General features: G+C 42.3%; 1 protein-coding gene across 1 annotated transcript in view; it reads left to right on the top strand.

The window, feature by feature from the left end:
• sdad1 (SDA1 domain containing 1) overlaps positions 1-24325 on the top strand; it is a 36102-nt gene that overhangs the window by 1870 nt on the left and 9907 nt on the right. Inside the window, exons 5-20 of the mRNA XM_084324536.1 lie at positions 3652-3723; positions 6836-6936; positions 7072-7129; positions 7263-7337; positions 8677-8778; positions 9276-9345; positions 11138-11241; positions 13026-13083; positions 14463-14521; positions 14647-14723; positions 18337-18434; positions 18930-19006; positions 19579-19720; positions 21146-21243; positions 22925-23118; positions 23762-23843. Coding sequence (XP_084180662.1) covers positions 3652-3723; positions 6836-6936; positions 7072-7129; positions 7263-7337; positions 8677-8778; positions 9276-9345; positions 11138-11241; positions 13026-13083; positions 14463-14521; positions 14647-14723; positions 18337-18434; positions 18930-19006; positions 19579-19720; positions 21146-21243; positions 22925-23118; positions 23762-23843 — 1467 coding nt within the window. The remainder of the gene's footprint in view (positions 1-3651; positions 3724-6835; positions 6937-7071; positions 7130-7262; positions 7338-8676; positions 8779-9275; positions 9346-11137; positions 11242-13025; positions 13084-14462; positions 14522-14646; positions 14724-18336; positions 18435-18929; positions 19007-19578; positions 19721-21145; positions 21244-22924; positions 23119-23761; positions 23844-24325) is intronic.

Below are 24325 nucleotides of genomic sequence, written 5' to 3'. Positions count from 1 at the left end.
GCTGTGGATCCTGCGGTCTGTTGGTGACAAGTTCGATTCCCTTCAATTTTTTTTAACATGCATTCTTTCCCCGGTTAAGTTTAGGCATGTTAACTTTAAGCATTGTTTCGGAGTTGGTTAAGGTTAGGCATTGTTTCGGAGTTGGTTAAGGTTAGAAGGGTTAAGTTTAGGCGCTGTTAAGGAGCTGGTTAGAGTTTGTCTTAGAGAATGGCAATATTCTTTCGGAGTTGGTTATGGTTAAGGTTAAGGTTAGGCATTGTTTCGGAGTTGGTTAAGGTTAGAAGGGTTAAGTTTAGGCGCTGTTAAGGAGCTGGTTAAGGTTAGAGTTTGTCTTAGAGAATGGCAATAGACAGCCTATTTCCGCACTGCCGCTCTCTCGCGCTGCCGCGGTCACATGGGCGTCGCAGCCAATCAGGGAAAACGCGGAAGCACGCGACGCACTCTTCCGCTGGGAATAAGCTACACGCGTCCGGGAGGCAAGCCATTTGCTGTAATTTCTTGCAACTTCAAATAATTTCAATAAAATAGCAAACACAAGGGTAAGTTCCAAACAAGTTATTTATTTAAGTACAGTGTATAAGGTTGCACAATATTTTTGACGTTGAACACAAACACACACACGCGGCACAACACAGTGGAACAGAGGACAGAGCAATCGCGTATAAGACAATGATGCATCTGTTTCTAAGCTGGCCCCAAGCATTCACGGTAGGCTTGGGCGGTATCATTTTTTTCATACCGTCATACCTTGATTACCTAATACCCCGGTATACGGTATATGACGGTATGACCCGTGTTACCAAGTAAACAAATCACGGAGATGGCCAGTTCGCCCGCAGCATCCTAGTGCTAACGTTAGCTCTCAGAATGGTAGCAGTTCGCCCGCAGCATCCTAGTGCTAACGTTAGCTCTCAGAATGGTAGCAGTTCGCCCGCAGCATCCTAGTGCTAACGTTAGCTCTCAGAATGGTAGCAGTTCGCCCGCAGAATCCTAGTGCTAACGTTAGCTCTCAGAATGGTAGCAGTTCGCCCGCAGCATCCTACACACAACAACAACACACACTCTCGTTACCACAGCGCTTTACGGTATTTTCACAGCACTGTCGCAACATTACCGTAAAGCGTGAACACCGTTGTGATCATACACAACAGTTAGCTCTCAGAATAGCCAGTTAGCCCGCAGCACCAGCAACAGTAAGCGTGTCTCATTTAATTTCCCCCACTGAAGCGGGGTTCCCCTCCTCCTCCTGTGTGTAGACAACCAGCTCTGCGTGGCTCGCTCCACTAGTGAGGACTGGTCTCGCCCTCTGCTGGCGCTTGTGTGCACTACAACAAAACTCCGTTTTGACTGTATTGATTTTCAATACCATTGGGATTTCTAAATACCCTGGTATACCGTAATACCGTCATACCGCCCAAGCCTAATTCACGGCAAAAAAGTAACTGGTGCGTTACTTTGAGTTACTGGTGCGTTGTCATAGTGGTGTTTAGGGAAAGCCCTGGGCCCTCATTCATCAACCTGACTTACGCACATATATGTGCTTAAGCTGTGCGTACGACCATTTCTAAGCAAAGAGTGGGATTCATCAATTTCAACTTGAACTTGACTTCGTGCTTATGTGTACGCACAGCTCTGAGCATGCTTAGCTGACGCCCAGTGGTAGAATATCGTTACTACGGCATATGCGCTGCTCAGTTCATGCATTAGTTTCAACGCGGAAATAGGCTTCCGTGCATTCGTTTCAACACTGGCGTGTTCAACCTCTGTATGACCCGTAATTCATTATAGTTCATTGTAAAATAGCGACAGTAGTGTAATTATAACGGGCTCACACGCGAACAAGAGGTTGGCCTGCTTGTTTGCCACGGGGGGCAGACGCAGAACACCAACCTACAAACGCGATTAAATATTGTTTAAAATAAAAAGCGAATTATTTTGTGTGTCATGTTTCCAAATAAGATTGGTCACGAAATGCTTTCTACTTCAATTTGTTGGTTAGAATAGATGACCTCCGTTGAAACTTCACTGAGACTAACAGTCTATTTGTGAGCTCCCGCATGTGATAATAATAATAATAATAATAATAATAATAATAATAGCTTCATTTTATATAGCGCCTTTCAAGAGACCCAAGGTCGCTTTACATAGATAGGGGGGGGGGAATAACAAAGTAACAAACATAGTGGACAGACACAACATATAAATATGATGATGGAATTCATTCAAGTCCTCTCCACCCTCGGGTCTTTGCCACCGGCACGGTCCATCGTGATATTGGAGATGGATCGAGCAATAGACTGTTACTGTAGCTGTCAAAGCTCCATCACAAATGCAGTTATGTGAATAGAAAGGGATTCCACTCAGTCAATGTTGCGATGCGCATTTGCCTGATACATGTTGTTGCTGCATGCCGGGAGGAAAGGCATGCTGCATGTTTTCAATTCATTAAATAAAACGGATACTTTTCGCAAGGGTTTACTGACTGTCATACAAATAATCAACCAACTACATACTGTAACTTTTCAGTGCACGTTCTTATTTACATTGTGACAACAGCCTTGTGAGTTCCCGCAGTGACCCGCACACAGACATGATGGAATTCAAGTTCACGTTTGTATTGATCACATATAGGCAGGCTACACATGTCGTATAGGCTACATCATACATGGCAGTGAGATTCATTGTTCTTGTTTATGCTCTCGTATTATTGTTTATATAGGCTACCCAATACTGACATCAAAATAGATTGTATGCCTCTAGAAATCATATGCAGCAGGTAGAAAATTGACGGAAAATCCGTCGCGATTTGGAATAAAATTGAGGAGAACTTTAATCCCTGGGTATTAATCAAACAAAACGGGAAAAGGCAGTCATATTCCAGCACGGTCTTTATTAGTGTTTGCGCTGCCCAGGCAGCAATGGTTAATAGATATCATATCCGACATCACCGTACGTGTACACGTCTGTCAGCCTGTCACATAACACGCTTCCCTCGGCTTAGTCCATTTTTCCACATTTCATGGGGGTATTCCATTACCGTATATGGTTAATCGGGGCGGTTCTGGTATGCAAATACTTAAAACAGTGCACGAGCTCAAACGTAGGATCAAAGTCATATTTATCAAGACAGGTGTGCGTAGAACCTGTGTACGCACGTGTGATAAATCCCGTTTTTTTTGTGCGTGCACAGATTCTAAATTCCGTGCTTAAGTATGGAAATAGAACATTTTCTACGTCACGTTGATGAATGAGGGCCCTGGACCCCATCTTGAGAAGATTATGGATATGATTATGGATATTAAGTCCAGAATTCGACATGTCTACGGTGTAACTGGGGAGATAAAAGTGGAGAAAGCGGAGCCTATGTATGATCAGAACGGTCACTTTTAGTTTCACCTTTTGCAAATGAAATTGTGAAATTAAACTGTTCCCCATTGTTATGGGGACTGGCTGAAACCCCCTCAAGGAACCCTGGGGGTTCCCGGCCCCCACGTTGAGAACCACTATTCTAGTCCATCTTGTCATGTTGCGTATAATCTATCTGCCAGTCGCCTGTCTCTATTTGTTTGCTCTGGTTATTTTTTGTGGGCGCCCTCTGTCTCTTTTGTCTCCTTTCTGTCATATAAATATGTTTTGTCTCTTCCTCCCCAGACACTGTACAATCATATTGTGGCTGACATAAAAAACATCAATTCCAAGCACAAAAACAACAAAGTCAACACAGTAAGTACACACACACACGTGCACCGTGGCCGACTATATTTGCTTCGGAGCTTGTATGTTAAACGATAACGCTGCTATAATTTTAGACTGCACTCTAAACTGTATACTGTACCTCATTTTTTGTCTGTTCTGTTTCCAGCTATCAATATCTCATCATATTCCTAACTCAACATACTACTTGCTTCAGAGGCGTAATTCATCATTGCAAAAACATGGCATAGGATGAATATAACTAATGGGGGGCAGTGTGCAGTTTAAATACTCTCCACATTAACATTTTGTTTTATCTATCTTAATTTCTTGTTTTTGTAATGATGGATTACACCAAGAAGAGTGTCTACAAGTTGTTTTCAGATGACGTTAGCATGGCCAGGTTGAAACCCTGCAATGCTAGTAGCCCCTTGTTGTAAATAAATAAATACCCACATAAATACCCAGACTCCGCCACCTGAATTGGATCCTTTCAGGTGGCAGAATGGATAAGACTGTGGTGTTTAACATACGTGGTCACATGGTGCCGGTAAGCGGAGCGTTCGCAGTTCGAGGCCGTCTGAGGACAGATGCCTGCTAGTACCTAGTGACCACCTTTACAATCGGGAATATAATGGAGATGCACACATCTGGAAACGGCAGTCTAGACTAATGCAATCTGATGCTGACAATGTAAAATTATACCAGTTGTCCTTTAAATATAAATATATGTGCTTCATATCGTTAGCCTCATACGATATTGCCTAAGTAATTTCTTTGCCAAAATGAGATTTCTGTTTAACTGTACTCTCCTCACACTGCTGCAGTGCCTATGTCACAGTGCCTCACAGTGCCTATGTCCTCAGCCAATCAGAACGCTTGTTATGTTAAAAAATCCCCATCTCCTTAATTCACTCGTGTGACTTGTGCATTTTAACGTTACATACACGATCGCATGACTTAGGCAAGTAAAACAACTGCCTAGTGTATGACATGTATGTAAGAGGAAGAAGTGCCTAAGTCCCGGGCGGCAGGGTAGCGCAGCGGACTAAACGTCTGTCTACCACCACAGAGCCAGTGGGATCGAATCCGGCTGTGGTGCCTCCGGCTTGGCCGACCGTCCATACTAACACAATTGGCAGTGTTAGCGGGTGGGAAGCCGGCGTGGGTGGGTCCTGGTCGTTGTAAACAGCGACTCCTACAGTTCGGTCGGGGCGCCTGCACAGCAAGGGAAGGATCTGGGAGAGGTAGTGTGACCTTCCACACGTTACACTCTCCCAGTGAGAGTCCGCGCTGCCAGGTGAAAAGAAGCGGTGGGCTGGGTACACGTGTGTCGGAGGAAGCATGTGATAGTCTCCGCCCTCCTAGACCGACGGTAGGGGGCAGGGCACGCAACGACCAGGAAGGTGATTGGGAATTGGCATAACGACTAACATTGGGATGGGAGAAAAACAGAAAAAGAAGGGGGGAAAAGATAATAATACAAATAAAAAGAATGCCTAAGGGCTTGTGTCCACAGCGGACGTTTTATGAGTTGTCAGCTCCTTTCTGTCATTCATTTCTATGCTACAGATGTGACGGGCGCGCTCCTTTTCCCAGCGCGTTTTAGCGCTCTCGGCGGCAGCGTTTTTGGGCGGAGCGCTCCCAGCGCCTAAAGTTGAAACTAGTTCAACTTTTGGAGAGGAGAGCCGCTCATCAAGGTAACTTTTTTTGACCGACCAATCAACATCGAGGAAGTGGCGGAAGTGGCAGTCGCGAGACTCAGGAAAACGCTCTGAGCTTCTTTTTTTTTGCTTTTCAAAGCGGTCCGTCTTGAAAAAAACGTCCGCTGTGGACACAAGCCCTAAGTCACAACATATTTGGTTTAAAAGTCACCTTATTTTGTTACGCAATAGTTGTTGTGTTTTTGTATTTTTGCAAACTTGTTGATACACCTTATTTTCAAAAACATTTGCTGGAAAATGTATTTTTTCTTCATTTACAAAAATCTTGAAAAATTACTTAGGCAATTATCGTATGAGGCTAGAGCTGCCGCGGTATTGATTATTTCCTTACCGCACAAATTTGCAAAATATTTCCTACCGCCGCGGTTATTACCGCATGCACACAAAAAATTTAAAAAAAAAGTTTGAATGCATTTTTTTTTAGTAGTAGTCTACTCTTTATAGCATATAGCCTGCCTCTAGTCTAAATGTCTATTTTTAGAGGATGACTTTGCAGCATGAATATTGTTTGGGATTCGGCAAGCACGCATTAGTTAGTGAAAGTGAAACACGGATTCGAAGTTTACCCTCTGGTCGTGCGCCGTTCACTCGGTGTCGCGGGCAGGGGTGGTTACCCCTAACCCCCCCGACCCTTTCTTATTATTATTACTATAAAGTTACTACTTTATAATAAAGGCATTCGTTTTGTGGCATTAACATTATATAGTTATACGTTCAATAACATCAGCGTATTTACCGGACAATAGCAAGGCAAGCAATACTCTATTCATATCTCAGTTCCTTTCTTTGCTCAGAGCGTGCTGAGTTGTCCCATTCTGCGGTCTGTTAATAAAGTTTTCAATCAGACAAGTGTATAGAACGAAGGGCTTTTATTATAACATTCGTTGCAGACAGTAAAATCATTGTGTCTCGTTTAGTACTCCTTAGGAGCGATCGTAGTCCACTCCGGCGGAGAGTTAAAGCTAACGTTATTAGCCGTGTTGTGATGATCTGACATTCAGGAAGTAAAAACATAATACGCGCTTGCCGATTGGTGGTAACACACTGCATGACGCTACAACGTGTGACGCGTCTCTCTTCTGACCAATCAGTGGTCTGCAATGTTTCACGTGACTTTTCTGGTACCCAATAGGGTCGCTTGGAACCTCGATAGATGAGTAGGGTATATCTGCAGAGCCGCAAGCCCAACTTATTTAAAAAAAATTATTATAAAAAACAGCGGTGACGCGGTATTCAGCCTACTCTGCGGTGGCCGTGATGTAACAGCGATACCGCGGTAATGCGGTAATCGCGGCAGCTCTATATGAGGCTAACGATATGTTGCCCTGTGTGACGGTACGTAGAATTATGTTCATGCTTGAATATTAAGACATCGGTCGGTTCCCACGTCTTGAGTGTCAGAATGGTTTGTCTCCCAGGCATTACAGAACTTCATGTACACCATGCTGAGAGACAACAACCCCACAGCAGCCAAGATCTCTCTGGACGTAATGGTGGAGCTCTACAAAAGGAATATATGGTGAGTTCAATGCTTCCCGCCTTGTGCTTCATAGATTCAGTCGCCGGATGTAAAATCCAGAATACCACACAGCGTAGAATGAAGTCTTTCCACTGTGGCCTGACCCGATTGCCGTTCTGTTTTCCATTGTCACAGGAATGATCCCAAAACGGTTAACGTAATCACAACGGCGTGTTTCTCCAAGGTCACTAAGGTAGGTAATTGTGCCCTGAAGTCAGTCCTTTCCATATTCTATTGAATAGCTCGGTAGCACCCCCACTGATGACGAGAACCCCCACTGATGACGAGAACCCCCACTGACGAGAACCGCTTCGTTCCCTGTACAGATCATTGTGGCAGGCATGAAGTTCTTCCTGGGTAATGATGAGGGTGAGAAGAACGAGAGCGGGACAGAATCGGAGGCAAGTACAAGAAGACCACGGAAGTGATTCAACACTAGGTCCCAGCAATATGTCCTGATGCAGCACTAGGTCCCAGCAACGGGTCCCAATGCAACTCTAGGTCCCAGGCAGCAATGGGTCCCAATGCAACTCTAGGTCCAGCAACAGGTCCTGGCATTTTATTGAATCCACGGTTCTTGGAAATGTCTCCCATTTGGTTCTTGACACCCAACCCCACTTTACAATAGAGAGAGACTGCACGATCTCCTGCAATAGGAAACATTTGATCACTTTACAATAGAGACTGCATGATCTCCTGCAATAGGAAACATTTGATCACTTTACAATAGAGACTGCATGATCTCCTGCAATAGGAAACATTTGATCACTTTACAATAGAGACTGCATGATCTCCTGCAATAGGAAACATTTGATCACTTTACAATAGAGACTGCATGATCTCCTGCAATAGGAAACATTTGATCACTTTACAATAGAGACTGCATGATCTCCTGCAATAGGAAACATTTGATCACTTTACAATAGAGACTGCATGATCTCCTGCAATAGGAAACATTTGATCACTTTACAATAGAGACTGCATGATCTCCTGCAATAGGAAACATTTGATCACTTTACAATAGAGACTGCATGATCTCCTGCAATAGGAAACATTTGATCACTTTACAATAGAGACTGCATGATCTCCTGCAATAGGAAACATTTGATCACTTTATAATAGAGACTGCATGATCTCCTGCAATAGAGACTGCATGATCTCCTGCAATAGGAAACATTTGATCACTTTACAATAGAGACTGCATGATCTCCTGCAATAGGAAACATTTGATCACTTTACAATAGAGACTGCATGATCTCCTGCTATAGGAAACATTTGATCACTTTACAATAGACTGCATGATCTCCTGCAATAGAGACTGCATGATCTCCTGCAATAGGAAACATTTGATCACTTTACAATAGACTGCATGATCTCCTGCAATAGGAAACATTTTATCAGCTTGAAACATCATAAAACGGAGGCGTATTTACTTGTTATACGAACTACAACCCCCACCAAAAACACCTGTGACAAAGAAGAAGGGGTGAACTTTACTCTTGAATAATGACCGAGAATATGTTTGTGGATTTTCTTCAAGAAAATTCTTTAAACCAAAAGCAAAACACAATCCGGATGTGACTGAACAAATGTAGTGTAGAGATTCACGCTCTCGAAACACAATCCGGATGTGACTGAACAAATGTAGTGTAGAGATTCACGCTCTCGAAACACAATCCGGATGTGACTGAACAAATATAGTGTAGAGATTCACGCTCTCGACCTGTTGTCCTCATTCAGGATGATGGTCCATCAGCGAGAGACCTGATGGTGAGGTATTCAACTGGCAAGAAGACCACCAAGAGCAAGAAGAAGCTGGAAAAAGCCATGAAAGTCCTCAAGGTACCACTTTGTATACAGCACACTGGAACCATTCATAACATCTTTCTAGGTCATGCTTAGGGAGGCACCGATCCGACTTTTTCAGTCCCGATACCGATACCTGGGTTTTTGGTATCGGCCGATACAGAGTATCGATCCGATACACATTGTTCAATTAATAAACTGTATGCCTCACTGTGTGGAAGAGACGGGGATCATTCTTTTGAGCAAGGCAACATCAGACTTTACTTAAAACATTACTTTCCTAACTTAGTGAAACAACATTTTACAAATTAACACATGGATATAAATGTACTGAACTGTTATTTATTATTCAAATTAAATAACCAAAAAATATATATACTGTAGGCTATATATATATATATATTTTGGTCTCCGATACCCAATCTAGCTATTTTAGTCATATCGGTGCCGATATCAATATCGGATCGGTGCATCCCTAGTCATGCTCATGCAGCCTTTGAACTCATTGTGTTATTGTTCTTTACACTGGGCAGACACACAAGAAGAAGAAGAGGCCTGAAGTGTTCAATTTCTCCGCTATTCACCTGATCCATGATTCTCAAGGTATGTTCACTCATTCCCACTATGACGCCAACTTACCCAAGGTCAACGAGGTCATGATAAGAATTAAGTTTTCAATTCATAATTCTCAATTTAGGTACAGAGGGAGAAGAGCTTTAATTGCATTTAATTAATAAAAATACATATGATACTGTATTGTACATTATATCTGTCATATTACATTATATAATTCATTTGTATATTATATTAAACTATTTACACTATACTATTACATTATGGTACTATATTATATTGTATATATCATGTACTATATATCTCATATCACATTATATGTGTTGTATACACTATTATATACTAGGGCTGGGCGATATGACGATATTATATAAATATAGGGTACAGTTCATTAACGATACACTTTTTCAACGTATCGTGGATATCGTGATGTTTTGCCCAAGAGGATTGTGTCGCGTCAATCTGGTCCACACGTTACTCGTTCATATCTCAGCCCGTGCTGAGATATGCCCATTCTGCGGTCTGTTAATCAAGTTTTCAATCGGACAGATGTATGGAAAGGCTTTTATTATAACATTCGTTGCAGTAAAATCATTATGCCTCGTTTAGTCATCCTGCGGAGCACTGGTCTCCTACTCGTCGGCCGCGGGGAGCTAATGTTAGTAGCTTTGTTGTTGTCAGCAGTGCACTCGTCAAAATCAATGGAGGACATTCAGTAAGTCAAAAACTAATGGCGCTTGCCGATTGGTGCTAAGAACAGCAGGGCGGTGCAAGCGGTGTGACGTAATTGGCAGACTCGACTGTCAATCAAAATTATTCTGTTTTCCGTCAGAATGAATGAATGAGAACTGTATTAACATATTGCAGAATGGGTACAAGACAGCTCAATACATACAATTGTTAAGGGGATGCAGACCAGAGAGAGACTTTCGTCTTGTTTACATCAGGGTCCCCCATTTTCAATTCATCATATTTCATATCTAAATCATATAATATCTCATTGCTAATCTAATAATCCAATAATCTAAAGCTAATGTATAATATAAAAATGCTAAATGCATGGGTATTTTATTTTGTCTTTAATGTTAGCTTGCAAACTCAAATACTGTCTTGGTAAGCCTCATAATGAATTGTTTGGGGTAAAAAAGAAAAACATCGTGATGTGTATCGTGTATCGACGAAAGGTCAGAAAATATCGTGATATCATATTTAGGCCATATCGCCCAGCCCTATACTATATACTATTATATATACTACAATATACTGCACATATACTATACTGTAATGTGTACTGTAATGTGTACTATATGTATGTACTATGTCTGTAAATGTTAAACATTTTAAAATAAAACGTAAGTCTTCAGGGGTAGCCAAGCCTAGTGCTTCTCCCTAGCCCTTTTCGGACAATTGGACAATGCTGCTAGCTGGTAAAACTTTGGCGATTTATGGAATGACCATTGTTATGTGTCCAAAACCCGAAATAAAAAGAAGCGGGGGAACCCGGCTGTCGGGAGATTCAAATATATTATATATATGAAATCTTTTTAAAAAAAATTGCGGAGGCTTACCGGGAGCTTGGTGCACCTGGCAAGAGCTTGTATGGAACACGCAAGAATTTAAATCGGTGCGCAAAGTGCAGCCGCCAGTTTAGTGTCGCTATGTGTTGTGTGGGTGAAATTGGTATTAAATATTGCTCTAAGTGGTATTAAAAAGGTCTTAAAAGGTCTCTATTTAACTCGTTGAAACTACAGACGGATGACACTGCATGGTCTTGTTTCCCTCGAAATATAATCTTTTTGTTTTGTTTTATTTTTAATTTTAGATTTTGCAGAGAAGCTCCTCAAGCAGTTGGAAAACTCCAAAGAACGTTTTGAAGTCAAGATGATGATGATGGAGCTCATATCCAGACTGGTTGGAATTCATGAGGTAAAGTTGGATGGTGCTGCCGTGCTAGAGCCAGATTAGATGCTCCTCAGCTCAGTGGAACAGCTTTAAAGAGGAACACCGCCCACATCCTGAATTTCCCCAAGGGGATCAATAAAGGAATATCTTATCTTTATCTTATTAATAATTCCAATATCGTTAGCCTCATCATACGTTAATTGCCTAAGTAATACGTTTTTTTGCCAAATTGAGATTTCTGCCTGACTGTACTCTCCTCACACTGCTGCATCACCCTGGCTCAGTGCCTATGTCCTCAGCCAATCGGAACGCTTGTTACGTTAAAAAATCCCCATCTGCCTAACTCACTCGTGTGACTTGTAAGTAAGTAAGTAAGTAAGTAAGTATTTATAAAGCACCTTTCATACATGTCATGTAGCTCAAAGTGCTGTACACAAACATAGGCATATATAACGATAAAAGCAATAAAGTCACAGTGATCAGTTAAGATCAATGTTTAAAAAAAAAAATAATAATAATAATAATAATAATAATAATAATAACGTAAAAATGAAAATAACGTAAAAATGAAAACATGAAAACAGTCATTTGCTTACCAGTTTGGGAGAACAGGTCCGCACAAACATGTCCGCTCAGTAGCAACCGGAAGTAGGAAATGCACTAAACCAAACCAGTGCGTGACTTCCAAGGCTTTTTTCATCACAAGTGACATTTCTTTGCTCTTTTCTTTGATTCATCTGGTAAGCTAATTCGCATTTCTTCAATTTACTATAGTGTAAATGTACTTTTAGAAAAATTATTAATTGTGTGTTTAAACTTTAAACACAATGCTGTTGGCACATACTTCATCACATTGTTTGAAAGCTTAGATGCTTTGCTTTCTATAGCCACCTTATTACTTATTACTTGTATTATTACCGGTACTTATTATTATCACCATAATTTGTTACGCAATGGTTGTTGTGTTTTTGTACGTTTGCAAACTTGTTGATACACCTCGTGTAACTTATTTTCTAAATATAAATGAAAGACTAATTTGCTGGAAAATGCGTTTTTTCTTTTCCAAAAATCTTGAAAAATTACCTAGGCAATTATCGTATGAGGCTAACGATATGTTATTTCCACGGTCTAGGGAAGTTAATATTATGTGAACATGAGCTACTCTCCTCCCAAAGCCAGGAACCAGAGAAGTAGGACTCAAACTTGTGATGCCATTAGGTATAAAGTGTGATTTTTGTGGACACACATAATGTTTGTTTTCTTTTTTTAATACCCAAATGAGTTTCATTCTATAGTAGTTCATTCTATAGTAGTGTCCTCAGTCCTGAAACAGAAAATGTACCTGTATACTCTGAACATTCTCCTGGGTGCAGTCAGTGTCCTCTTTACCATCTTTCCCCAATTAATTGTCTATGAAGCGGCTTCAGATTTTATATCTTGACGTCACACGTTTGAGTTTCATCCCTCTAGTTTTTGGATTTGGGAGCGAGTTGTTCATAATTCACTTAGGGCTGCAGAGCGCACCACTGTGAAGGAAGGGTGCACTGCATTTACAACAAAGGTCAAAATTAGAACAGCATGTGGCACAATAATATCGTTTTATCTCGATGATCTTGTTTCCATGGTCATGGGAAGACTAAATTTAAACCTGATTAATAGCCCCGGCCCTATGTTCACTGATATGTTTGGACTCTTGGACCACATGAATAACATGTATGAATTCCGAAGCTGCATGCAGTTCCTCTTTTTGAAGGTCTCGCTCTCTGCTCTCGAGCTTCAGAAACTCATCGTCGTTTTCTCATCTACAGCTCCACCTCTTCAACTTCTATCCTTTCATCCAGCGGTTCATTCAGCCCCATCAGAGAGGTGAGCGGCGACACAACCACCACACACTCGCTACACGTTACAGGGTTCGCACAAGGTCCTTGAAGTGCTTAAAGTGCTTCATTTTTCACAAAGAAAAGTCGAGGCCTGGAATTCCTTGAAAACAGCCAATTTTTTAACAAGGTGCTTAAAAAGTCCTTGAAATTCAAATCAATCTGAAAGTTTTGCTCATCCATGATAAAATTGTTCTGAATCAAGAAATTGAAATATTTTTATTTAAAGTGTAACTAATTGTCAGAAGCTGGTTTTAAGCCGGGGGTTCCCAAAGTGGGGGTCGCGACCCCCAGGGGGGTTGCGAGCCACCGCGGGGAGGTCGCCAGATGATTAAAAAAAATAAAAATCCCCAAGAAAATAAACATTTTATGCAGTCAGCGTCAGGCCACTGAACTTAGAAGCAGGCCAGGCCAGTGTTTCTAGTTGCAGCAGCGCAATAGTTAGATAACCTAGATGGGGAACAACCAGGAGATCACTGCAACTCACACAAGTTAGAGAACTATCTCTCTCTCTCTCTCTTGCTCTCACACACACAAAGGGAGCCGCATGTGATTGGTGGAGGCGGGACCCTTACAAAAAACTGTTGTTGCTATCATTGACACATGCTAGCCTGTAATAATCCCCCCCCCAGAAAAATCTACTTTGCATTTGATATATTGCAAATATATGCCATCACACACACTGGCATTTAAAGGGTTAGAATTATAAAATGAATATGTGGTTTTATGATCAGGGCTGAAGTTGAATAAAAGATTGTATTTTCTTTCAATCTGACATTACAAAAAAACTGTGTTCTTGCTAATCATATGCTAGCCTGTTTTTTAACAATAATTTGTGATGCCATCACAAACACTGGCATTTAAAGGGTACAAATACAAAAAATCCTGCACCAGAATGCAGGAAATGAAGTCTTTGTAACAAGAAATTTCCTAGTGGGACACCCCCAGAACCCCTGCTTAAACAGTGGCCTGACTAGGGCTATATTTTGCACTATATTTCCTGGCCTGAATGATTTCCCCAGTCCGGCCCTGGTTAAAAGCCTCCAATGCTTATTAGTGTGTGCGTTTGAACGTTTGCATGTTTCAACCATACATTTCCATTTATAAAAAAAGAAAAAAAGTATTATAAATTCTATAATAGTGGGGGTTGCGGCTCTCTGACACCGTTATTTGGGGGTTGCGGTGTGAAAAGTTTGGGAACCCCTGTTTTAAGCCATAAATATTGGATCCGATAAAATGAAAAATAGTGCTTTTAGGAAAGTCCTTGAATTTCATTTTGCAATGTCTGTGGGAACCTTGATGTTAGCTTTTAGCCTTGTGTTTGTGTTTATCGTCCAAACTTCACACAACGCCTTCCTCTTCCTCCAGAGGTGACGAAGATTCTCCTGTGCGCCGCCCAGGCCGCTCACCAGCTGGTTCCCCCCGAGGTACCGTAAAGAACAGCGGCGCATAACGGTGTTATTCAGCGCCAACTGGCCCAAAGTCGGCGCAAACGCCAAGCTCTGTTGTCGAGTTCACATTGTGAGGCAAACATTTTTGGCTTTTTTTGCAGGTCATCGAGCCAGTGATCATGACCATCGCCAACAACTTTGTGTCGGACAGGAACTCGGGGGAGGTGATGACTGTAGGGTAGGTAGCAAACTCTTAACTCTTAACATAACTTAACACTTTCAATGCCCAAAACGACATAACACGTTTTATCAGCCCAATGCCTGAATGCCCACGACGACAATTAGCGTTTTATTTTTTTATTAGCGATCTGAATTCATATTTCATCAACCGAGTCTCTCATTGGTATGCAGCCCCTGTAGGAGCTCAGATGTGAAAAACCCGCCCCCTTTCGTCTCCCAGATGGTAATGCACCCTGTTCTGAAGGTCCAGATTAACACATAAAGTCCACGTTTATTATTTTGTATACCTTATATATAAGATATATATTTTCACGTTGTCTATTTACCTAACAGTATTTATCATTCGCTTCTTTGTATATGTTCCATTCTTAACGCCGTAGGCGCGCGTGCGCATGCACCTGTAGACAGCGTGAGCGCATGCGCAGGGTCTTAGAACATGCCCGGGCAGAGTGTGTGAGAGAAGAAACGTTTGGCGCAGCAGTAAACCAGACGGCAAGCAACGTATCTTGATAGAAAGCTGTACAGCTAATTAGATACCACTATAATATTGTCGAGCCACCATTCGCAAAGTAGAGTGACTGGTTCGAGCGAAGTGAAGTAAATAGCCATCTCTGTAGATTTGCAGACGGGCAAATAAGGAAGTAATGTTGAGAGACTTCTAGCTGAACCCAGCTGCGTTCTGGATTCAACGACCTATTACGGACTACATGCGGGTTAGCCTTAGCATACAAGGGCTAACTAGCTAGCGATCATGCCAACGGGCGTTTGGAATATTAGCTATTAATCCTGCCATCGGGCGCTTGGAATACAGGAACCAGGTCCGTACGAGACCCCCTCTAACCAGCGACGACAGGATTATCCCACGTTGGTCTGCAGCTCTCTGGAGTAGGAACTCAGAGAATATCGTCTCCATCCGCCATCTTGCTTTCCCCGTGCTGTTTACTCCTTCTCACTCCATTCAGAGCTCCGGCGGTCGGGTACTAGTAGTCCAGGACTATACTTACCTCTGACATTACTGCATTGACATTCTATTAGTAACAGGAGATCTGCGCTATATATAATATGTATGTTTGCTATTAACATTAAAGTGATTATTTAACTTTGTATCACTGTCCCCTCTCAGTTAATAGAGTGTCCGCCATTTTGTGTACATTTAATGTCTGGCTAATTAATATTCTAGTAGTGGTTTAACCTATCCTTTAAATACAGTCAGGGTCGTGTAGCCCCTTAGCTACACACCCTTTTGGAATGGACTCAATGAAAATGGGTGAGAAAAGAAAAATCCGGAATCCACATTTTACTTCTCAGGCATGTAACCCGAGCCTATCTCATATGTACAGTATGTAGCGTTGGATCAATAAAAGCGATTGCTTTTTGGAATGGCGATCAGGAATTGGAATGATCTTTTTGGAGAACATCTGATCTGAGGTAAGGAATCTATTTTACAAGTCTTGGGATAATCAGAGTTGTATTCGCTGAGATCTCAGCGTTCGCCCTATCTGTGATGTGTCTGTTTGTGCGCGATCGCTTTGAGGAAATCAGAGAATCGATTTTTCAGATTGCCTATATAGCGTGCATACGTACACATATACTATCGATAATCTAGCGTTTATTTGAAAACTATTCATAAATAGGCCAAAAAATGACTGTTTTTGTGTATTCTAGAATATTCCGGTAAAGGGCGATTATCATGGAATATTTATATTTTTCTTGTAAACGAGGGCTTTTCAAAATGTTATAAAACGAAAATGAACCGATAAAAAAACAATCCGCTTCGACAATGTTGACTGGAAAACGAGTCATTGATAAGCGAAGGGGAGATTAGACACATAGCCATAATTTAAAACATAGATTAGGCGTTATTAACGCTAACATTGAAGTGGATGGTGGGCATTCAAGCGGTAAATCAAGATTAAGCTTGGGCTCTGAAAGTGTTAATGTAACGTAAAATAGCTCAACTGAAAGGAACATGCCAACGTTATGGGAAATGCTCTTACCATCTTCTCCAGAGTCGGACAAGAAGATGGATGCCAATTTCCTCTCTGTGCATTCAGTAGAAGGCTATCCGGCTCCAAGCTAGCCTAGCTTAGCACAAATGAATGGAAGTCGATACGGATCAGCTGGCCTAGCTTAAAACTCCAGGAGAGGTGTTTTTTGTCCAACAGGCTAACTGATCCATATCCTCTTCCATTAATTTATGCTAAGCTAGGCTAGCGCCTCACTCTTTTTTGTAAAATAAGTCTCCTGCCATAATACTCCCCTTCACGTAATTCACTTACAGCTCGGCCTGTGGTTGTGGTAGAGAGACATGATCATAATCAGGTTTTTATGCACCCGAGTCTCCCGAACACGTAGATACAGCGTACATATGCTGAGCTATGGTAACTTCCACACACTTACCCCCTACCAGTGAATGCCTCTCACCTGGAAAATGTGTTAGGTGGGGGAGGGGTTCATGGGTATTTGTAGTTCTGTATGCATCTTAACTCATTGGATGCCAGAGGTCGCTGTGGGCGTATGGCCCTGTGTGCCCAGCGCTGTAATGAAATGGGGATACATGCCGGTGTTTGTAGTGCTAAAACTATATTAAATATTATAGCTATGCATCTAATGATATAGTCAATTGTCATTGAGTTTCTTCCGGTCAAGATGCAAAAAACGGATAATTTTTTCATCAATACATTCCCGTTTTATACCGTGGTGAATATGAGTATAGTTTTCGAGTAATTCTGTGTAATCCCAGGAAACTCCGCCAAACAGCGTTTTACTGCATTTCACTATAAATCGTGCCATTCCTCGCCTGGATCAATTAACGCTAGATTATCGGTATTATGTTTCATCATGGATGCATGAAAGGGGGGGGGGGGATAAGCCGCCCCTCCGTGCTTTGATCGCAACCAACGGAACACGCCACCACACACACACCACAGACACACGCTCCGATCGCGGGGAAAGAATTATCGGATCAACGCAAAATTGATAACGTATAGCCCTTACCTTGTCTATGATGTACTGCAAAAAGATTGTACTGATCGCGACCGTGTTTCCAACGTAATCCAGCATTGAACATGAACGGGGGGGGGTGACCCTCGTCGATGCATCCGTTATAACCGCTTGCCCTGCCCGAGTATTTAGACCCCGCACGCACGCCGCAGCTCAGCACAGACACCAAGCCACATAGTTTCAAATGGAGTGCAATAGCGGCCGCAAGGCGTTAGGCGGCGGTATTGGACTTTTGCCATCTCAGACCCATCCCGAGTGATAACACACAGCTGCCTGCATGTTTATGAATGGAAATGGCGAATGAAAGAAATAATGAATGGCGGGCTATTACGAGTTAGCAAATTTTTGGCGGGGAATGAGTTAAGAACAACCAACAGCCCCTTTTTGAAGCTCTGTAGCTCAAAACGGCTATTGTGTTATCATCTTTGTTAATAAGACATCGATTTAAATGTATTCGCCCGATGGCTTATTTTGAAGGTAAGTACCTGTACTTTCATATAATGTAAAGGAAAAATGTGAAGCTTGCTTAACAAGACCCCATTATCTGTGCCTGGTCACATGTTGTGAGTTGCAGTATTTGTAGTGAATTGTACCTCGGCTCCACGCAGGATCAATGCCATCAGGGAGGTGGTGGCTCGCTGTCCCCTGGCCATCACTGAAGAACTGCTGCGGGACCTGGCACAGTACAAGATGTACAAAGACAAGAGTGAGTTGTTCAGACGGCCATCTTGTGGTCTGTTAGTGACTTAATGCCAGAAATCTACCAAACACTGCTATTGGAGGTAGGGATGTCACGGTGGGAGATTATGATTATAGTCCAGAGAGTAATTCAAGTAATCGATTTCACAGCATTACGGTTATTATCCAGTCATTGATTTTGTAACACTATGGAGGGGGAAAGATACACGTGCATTTTATTATTATTATGGGGGGGGCGGCGTTCTGAGTACCGTAGTCCTAGTTTTAGGCTAAAAGGAAATGCGTAACATTAGCTTGGCTAAAAATAAAAATATAAATAAAAGGCTAAACAATATCATAGAATAATGTAGACACAGATACCATAGCTTCTAAAAATTGTTAGTTAATTAACCATGACATTTTTAATCATCAATAGTGAAACTGGCAAATTGTGACATCCCTAATTTAGAGGCTCAATACACTATTTAATGGTTGTCTCTTCCTGTGTGTCTGTGCCCGTCAGATGTGATGATGTCCGCCAGAGGACTGATCCAGCTGTTCAGGAATATCGACCCCCAGATGTTGAACAAGAAGGACAGGGTGAGGCCGACACCCCTGTGCCCCCAACTACCTACACCCCTGTACCCCCCAACTACCTGTACCCCCAACTACCTACACCCCTGTACCCCCCAACTACCTGTACCCCCAACTACCTACACCCCTGTACCCCCAACTACCTGTACCCCAACTACCTACTACCCTGTAACCCCCCAACTACCTACACCCCTGTACCCCCAACTACCTGTACCCCAACTACCTACTACCCTGTAACCCCCCAACTACCTACACCCCTGTACCCCCAACTACCTGTACCCCAACTACCTACTACCCTGTAACCCCCCAACTACCTACACCCCTGTGCTCCCAACTACCTACTACCCTGTAACCCCCCAACTACCTACACCCCTGTGCCCCCAACTACATGTACCCCCCAACTACCTGTACCCCCAACTACCTACACCCCTGTGCCCCGCAACTCCAGCAGCAGAGCTGCTTTTCAACAGCTGTGTATTGTGTGTCTAGGTGTATATGCGATCATCATCTCAATACACATTTGACCGTAAACCAAGACCCTGACCTAAACTTGACTCGTCTGTGCTCCTGTTGTCCAGGGGAGACCCACGGAGGCGTCTAAAGAGGCCAGGATCCAGGAGTACGGGGAGCTGGAGGCCAAGGACTATATACCCGGAGCAGAGGTCCTGGAGGTGGAGGAGAAGGAGAAGGGAGAGGACGACGATGATGACGACAACGGGGGTGAGGAGCTGCTGTTATTGAGGAGATCAGGACGACTGCTGCTGTGAAGGACTGGGTCAACCAGCTCCAGATCCCTCGGATCAAACAACCAAATCTGCCTTAACACTTTCAATGCAGACGACGAGATTTATCGTTAGTTCATGCCCCCCGTTGAGAGCCTTTTTATTAGCGATCTGAATTCATATTTCATCAACCGAGCCTCCCGTTAGTACAGAAGCCTCTCTCTGAGCTCCAATGGGAAAATACCGCCCCCTATCGTCTATCCCTGTGTAACTGCACCCCATTCGATTACACTGGTGGATGTGTGGGGGGGAGCCTTCTCGCTCCACTATGCTGGCGAGGGATCTGATGAACAGGGAAGTGATCACGAGATGGAAAACAACCTGGAATATATATTTACAGTAGCCAATAATCAATCAATAAACGCGATCGATATTTGGAATGGCAATCAGGAATTGGAATAATCTTTTTGGAGAAAATCTGATCTAAGGTAAGGAGTCTATGTTACCAGTTTTAGGATAATCTGAGCTATTTTCACTGAGATAACAGCGTGCCCTGTGTGTGTGTGTGCGCGTTGATCAGGAAATGAGAGAATCGATTTCTCAGCTCGCTTCTATAGCGTGCATAAGTTCACATATACTATCGATAATCTAGCGTTTATTTGAAAACGATTCATAAATAGGACGAAAAATGACAACGTTTCGAGTGTATTCGAGAATATTCCAGTAAATGTCGTTTTTTGACGGAATCTTTCTATTTTCCAGAAATTTCCGATAGCTATTCGAAATGCTATAAAACGGAAATGAACAGATTAAAAAACAATCCGTTTCGACAATGTTGACTGCAAACAAGTCATTGATAAGTGACGGGTAGATTAGACACACAGCCATAATTTAAGACATAGATTATGCGTTTTTAACGACACCCCCTGCCGGCTCTGAAAGTGTTAAAATCCCACACACAAGACTGGTGACGAAGGGAAACCGGGCTTTCGCAGTCCCAGCACCGACACTCTGGAACAAGCTCCCACTCAACTTAAAATCTGCTAGCACTTTACGGACCTTTAAGGCCATGCTCAAAACCTACCTTTTCGCCATAAACAATCCATGAGCTAGTTTTGTATTGTAGTATGTCCGTCCGTTCTCTATCTGCTTGGTTGGCCTGCATGTATTTTTTCAGTTTTCGTATTGTTCCTGTCTTTTTTGTTGTTGTTATTTTCTCTTTCTTTCCCGGGATGCGCCCTGGGCCGATGTAACTATTGGTTGAGGGGCGCAATATAAATAAATGTATCTCATCATATCATATGATATCATATCACAACAGTGGATCACGCCTAGGTTCATTCTGGACTTGGTGTGTTTATGTCTATGAAAAGTATACACGGGTAATGAGCTTGTATCTGTCTTGTTCTTCATCACGCATCAGAGGGCTGGGAGACTGCCAGTATAAGTGACAATGACGATGATGAAGATGGCGAGTGGATCGATGTCCATCACTCCTCTGATGAAGAAACGGGCGAAATGGTAAGAATGAAAATGCATATGCATATAGCCTGTTATGTATATCCTGATGGATGTTAAAGTGGATTACAGAAACATGTTTGTCTTAACTATCTGAAGAGGTGTGCAGGGAGATGTGACTTGGAGAGACCTTCTCCTGTCAAGGACCCCCAAATTGATTAGGCCACGGACCCCCGTTTGAGACACATTTGTCTCATCTGACTCCCATCTGATAAGATGTGGGGTTATTAGATATGATTGACACAATTCCATAACTGTCTATGCCGGCAACACGGTCTCATCAAAGGGAAGTTCTTCTCTCATTGGACAAGCCTCTAGTGAAATCATACCTTTATTTATTCTCAAAGACAATTGAGGTCACCCTCATTTTCAATGTTGTCGAGACTTTAGACATTCCAATGCACACATTTCTACAATATAACAATAATAAATATGAAAGTACTGGGGCGGCTACGTGGCGTAGTGGGCAAGGCGCTCGCCACGAATGCGGAGACGCTGGGCTCGCCTGTTCGAGCCCAGCGCTCCACATTGCCTTCAGTTTAGCTGGTCATTCATACTAATACACATTGGCTGTATTAGGGGGTGGGAAACTGATGGGTGGGGATCGGGCGTTGTGGACAGCGACTCCTACAGGTCGGTTGGTGCGCCTGCGCAGTAGAATCAGGAAGTGTCGGGGGCAGCGTGAGCCTCCCACGCGTTACTCCTCGCCACAGAGATCGAGCTGCGCAGGTGAAAAGATGCGACTGCTGTTACCTCAAGTACCGGAGGGGACTTGTGCTATGTATGACTTAGTCCACATTGCAGCCGGCTTGTGGGAGGCAAGAAACAGCGTTCGTGACAGGGGAGGGTTGAATTGGATGATACGAAATTGGGATGGGAGAAAAAATATAGAAAATGGGAGAAAAAGTGGATTTAAAAAATAAACAATCTACATAGTACTACCGCAGTCCAGAGTGCCCCACAGCAATTAGTATAAAATGAACATAATTTACCTTCTGCGAGTTTAGCAGTCTTGACAACATGTGTAAGGGACCTAGGCTATCTACAGTAAACCTGCGGCAACACTCTCGTAAACAGTCTTTTCAGTCACTCCACTTTGTAAAGGTGGTGAAAGGTTGGCATGTTTGAAGACATTTTTGTTATTGAAGTTGCCATCTATATTTGATAGGTTGAACGCTGTTTCTTTTTCTTTTTTGTCTTTATAATTTGTTATTCTGTATTATTGTTTGTTATTTTCCTGTGGAGTTATGTGTTTTGTTACTGTGGTTATTGTGTTGTCTTGTTTCATGTAATTAATAATAAAAAAAAATTATCAAAAAAAAACATAAAATCAGCACACAATTGACAGAATAAAAAACAATGCATAGTGCAGACATAAGAATAGGTATAAAAGACAACAAAAGTAGTGCAATGCAAATGTGCAGACTTAAGTATAGGCATAAAATAAGTACAATGTCGCTCGGAACAGTCCCCCAAACACCCCACACATCAATCCCTACCACATCCGCATCCAAGACCCCCCCCCCATAAAGCATGTCATGACCGAAGGAAAACACAAAACAGCCCGTGCGCCACTAGTCCTCTTTGGGCTGGGCACCACCTGGGACCTAGTCCTCTTTGGGCTGGGCACCACCTGGGACGGCCTCAGGGGGTTAGACTTTGACCTGTCTGTCTCGTCTCCCAGGCGGGGAAGCTGGAGAGCATGCCGCTGGAGGAGAGGAAGGCCAAGGCGGCGGCGGTCAGCGGCAGCAGGATGCTCACCCAGGACGACTTCAAGAAGATCCGTCTGGCCCAGATGGCCAAGGAGGTCTCTGGCGCGCAGGGCAAGGGCGAGAAGAGGAAGATTGTGGACAGTGACGACGAGGATGCCAACACAAGGTGAGCAGCGGCGTTCGCTGGAACGCCCACACGCATAGGACTAGGTTATTGCAGAGTATGAATTTGTTTGGCTTTTTATGGCGCATGGATATTCCAAGTAGTTGTTGAGTTTATTTTATCTGGGAACAATCGACCATATAAAAAACACAATAAAAATGATAAACTAAAGAAACAAATTTTAAATGAAAATTAAAATTCTTCATTAAATGATGAACAAATTAGTTTGAGAAGGAGCAGAAGGTCCTGCCCCTTCCTCACAATATCATACATGAAACAGAGTCTCCTACAAACTTAAAATAACAAACAAAATAAACATCAATAAAAAAATAACACAAATGGAAATTAAAATAACTACTTTAGAGCTCCTCGTTTTTGTACTCATCAATGAGAGTTTTCCTAAATCTATTTTTGAACTGTACAATGTTCTTGCTAATTTGTTTCTTCATCTAAGCCACTCCACAGGATTACACCACAAACTGAAATACACAAAGAGTAGTGCGGACATAGTTTTGTTTTAAATTATAATAAAGTACAGGATGTTATTCGAGTGTGGGAGTTAACTGTGATTGTTGATACTGTGGAGCTATGTGATCACCGTGTCTGCATCAGAATGATTATTATTATTTAACTTTAAACTTTTCAGGGAGGTGCTGACGTTGAGGAACATTGAGATGCTACACAAGAAGCCAAAGTCAGACAAGGAAACCCGTCTGGCAACAGTAATGGTAAGAACCTGACCGTCGGCTTGGTCATTTCCTGGTTGAACATTATCCCGGGGTGACCAGCTAGACTACTTAATAGAATTATAAATTATAAACCTTTTTTAATTAGGTTCCTCTTCATTTATCTACTCACTTTGTTTTAATGGCGCAAGGGATAATGACATGTCATGTGTATTGGTAAAAAAAAAAAAAAAATTGAAGTCTGTAACGTGAAATTTGTATAGACTAGGGATGTTCGATATTGGCTTTTTTACAGATATCCCGATATTGTCCAACTCTTAATTTCCGGTAACGATATCAACCAATACCGATATATGCTGGGTTTCCCCCCCAAAGAAACGGAATCATTTCAGGTAATTAACATTACATATCTCTTGTCATGGAATTAACACAACATTATGCATACTTTTGACAATACATAAAATAAGAATTTGTTCTTACTTGCTTGCCTGGGTAAATAAAGGTTAAATAAATGTAAAAAAAAA

This window comes from Notolepis coatsorum, assembly GCF_963971535.1.
Source record: "Notolepis coatsorum genome assembly, chromosome: 11".
In the NCBI taxonomy this organism is placed as follows: Eukaryota; Metazoa; Chordata; class Actinopteri; order Aulopiformes; family Paralepididae; genus Notolepis; species Notolepis coatsorum.
Note: the sequence above shows the minus strand (reverse complement) of the source record. Positions and strands in the feature narration are given on the sequence as shown.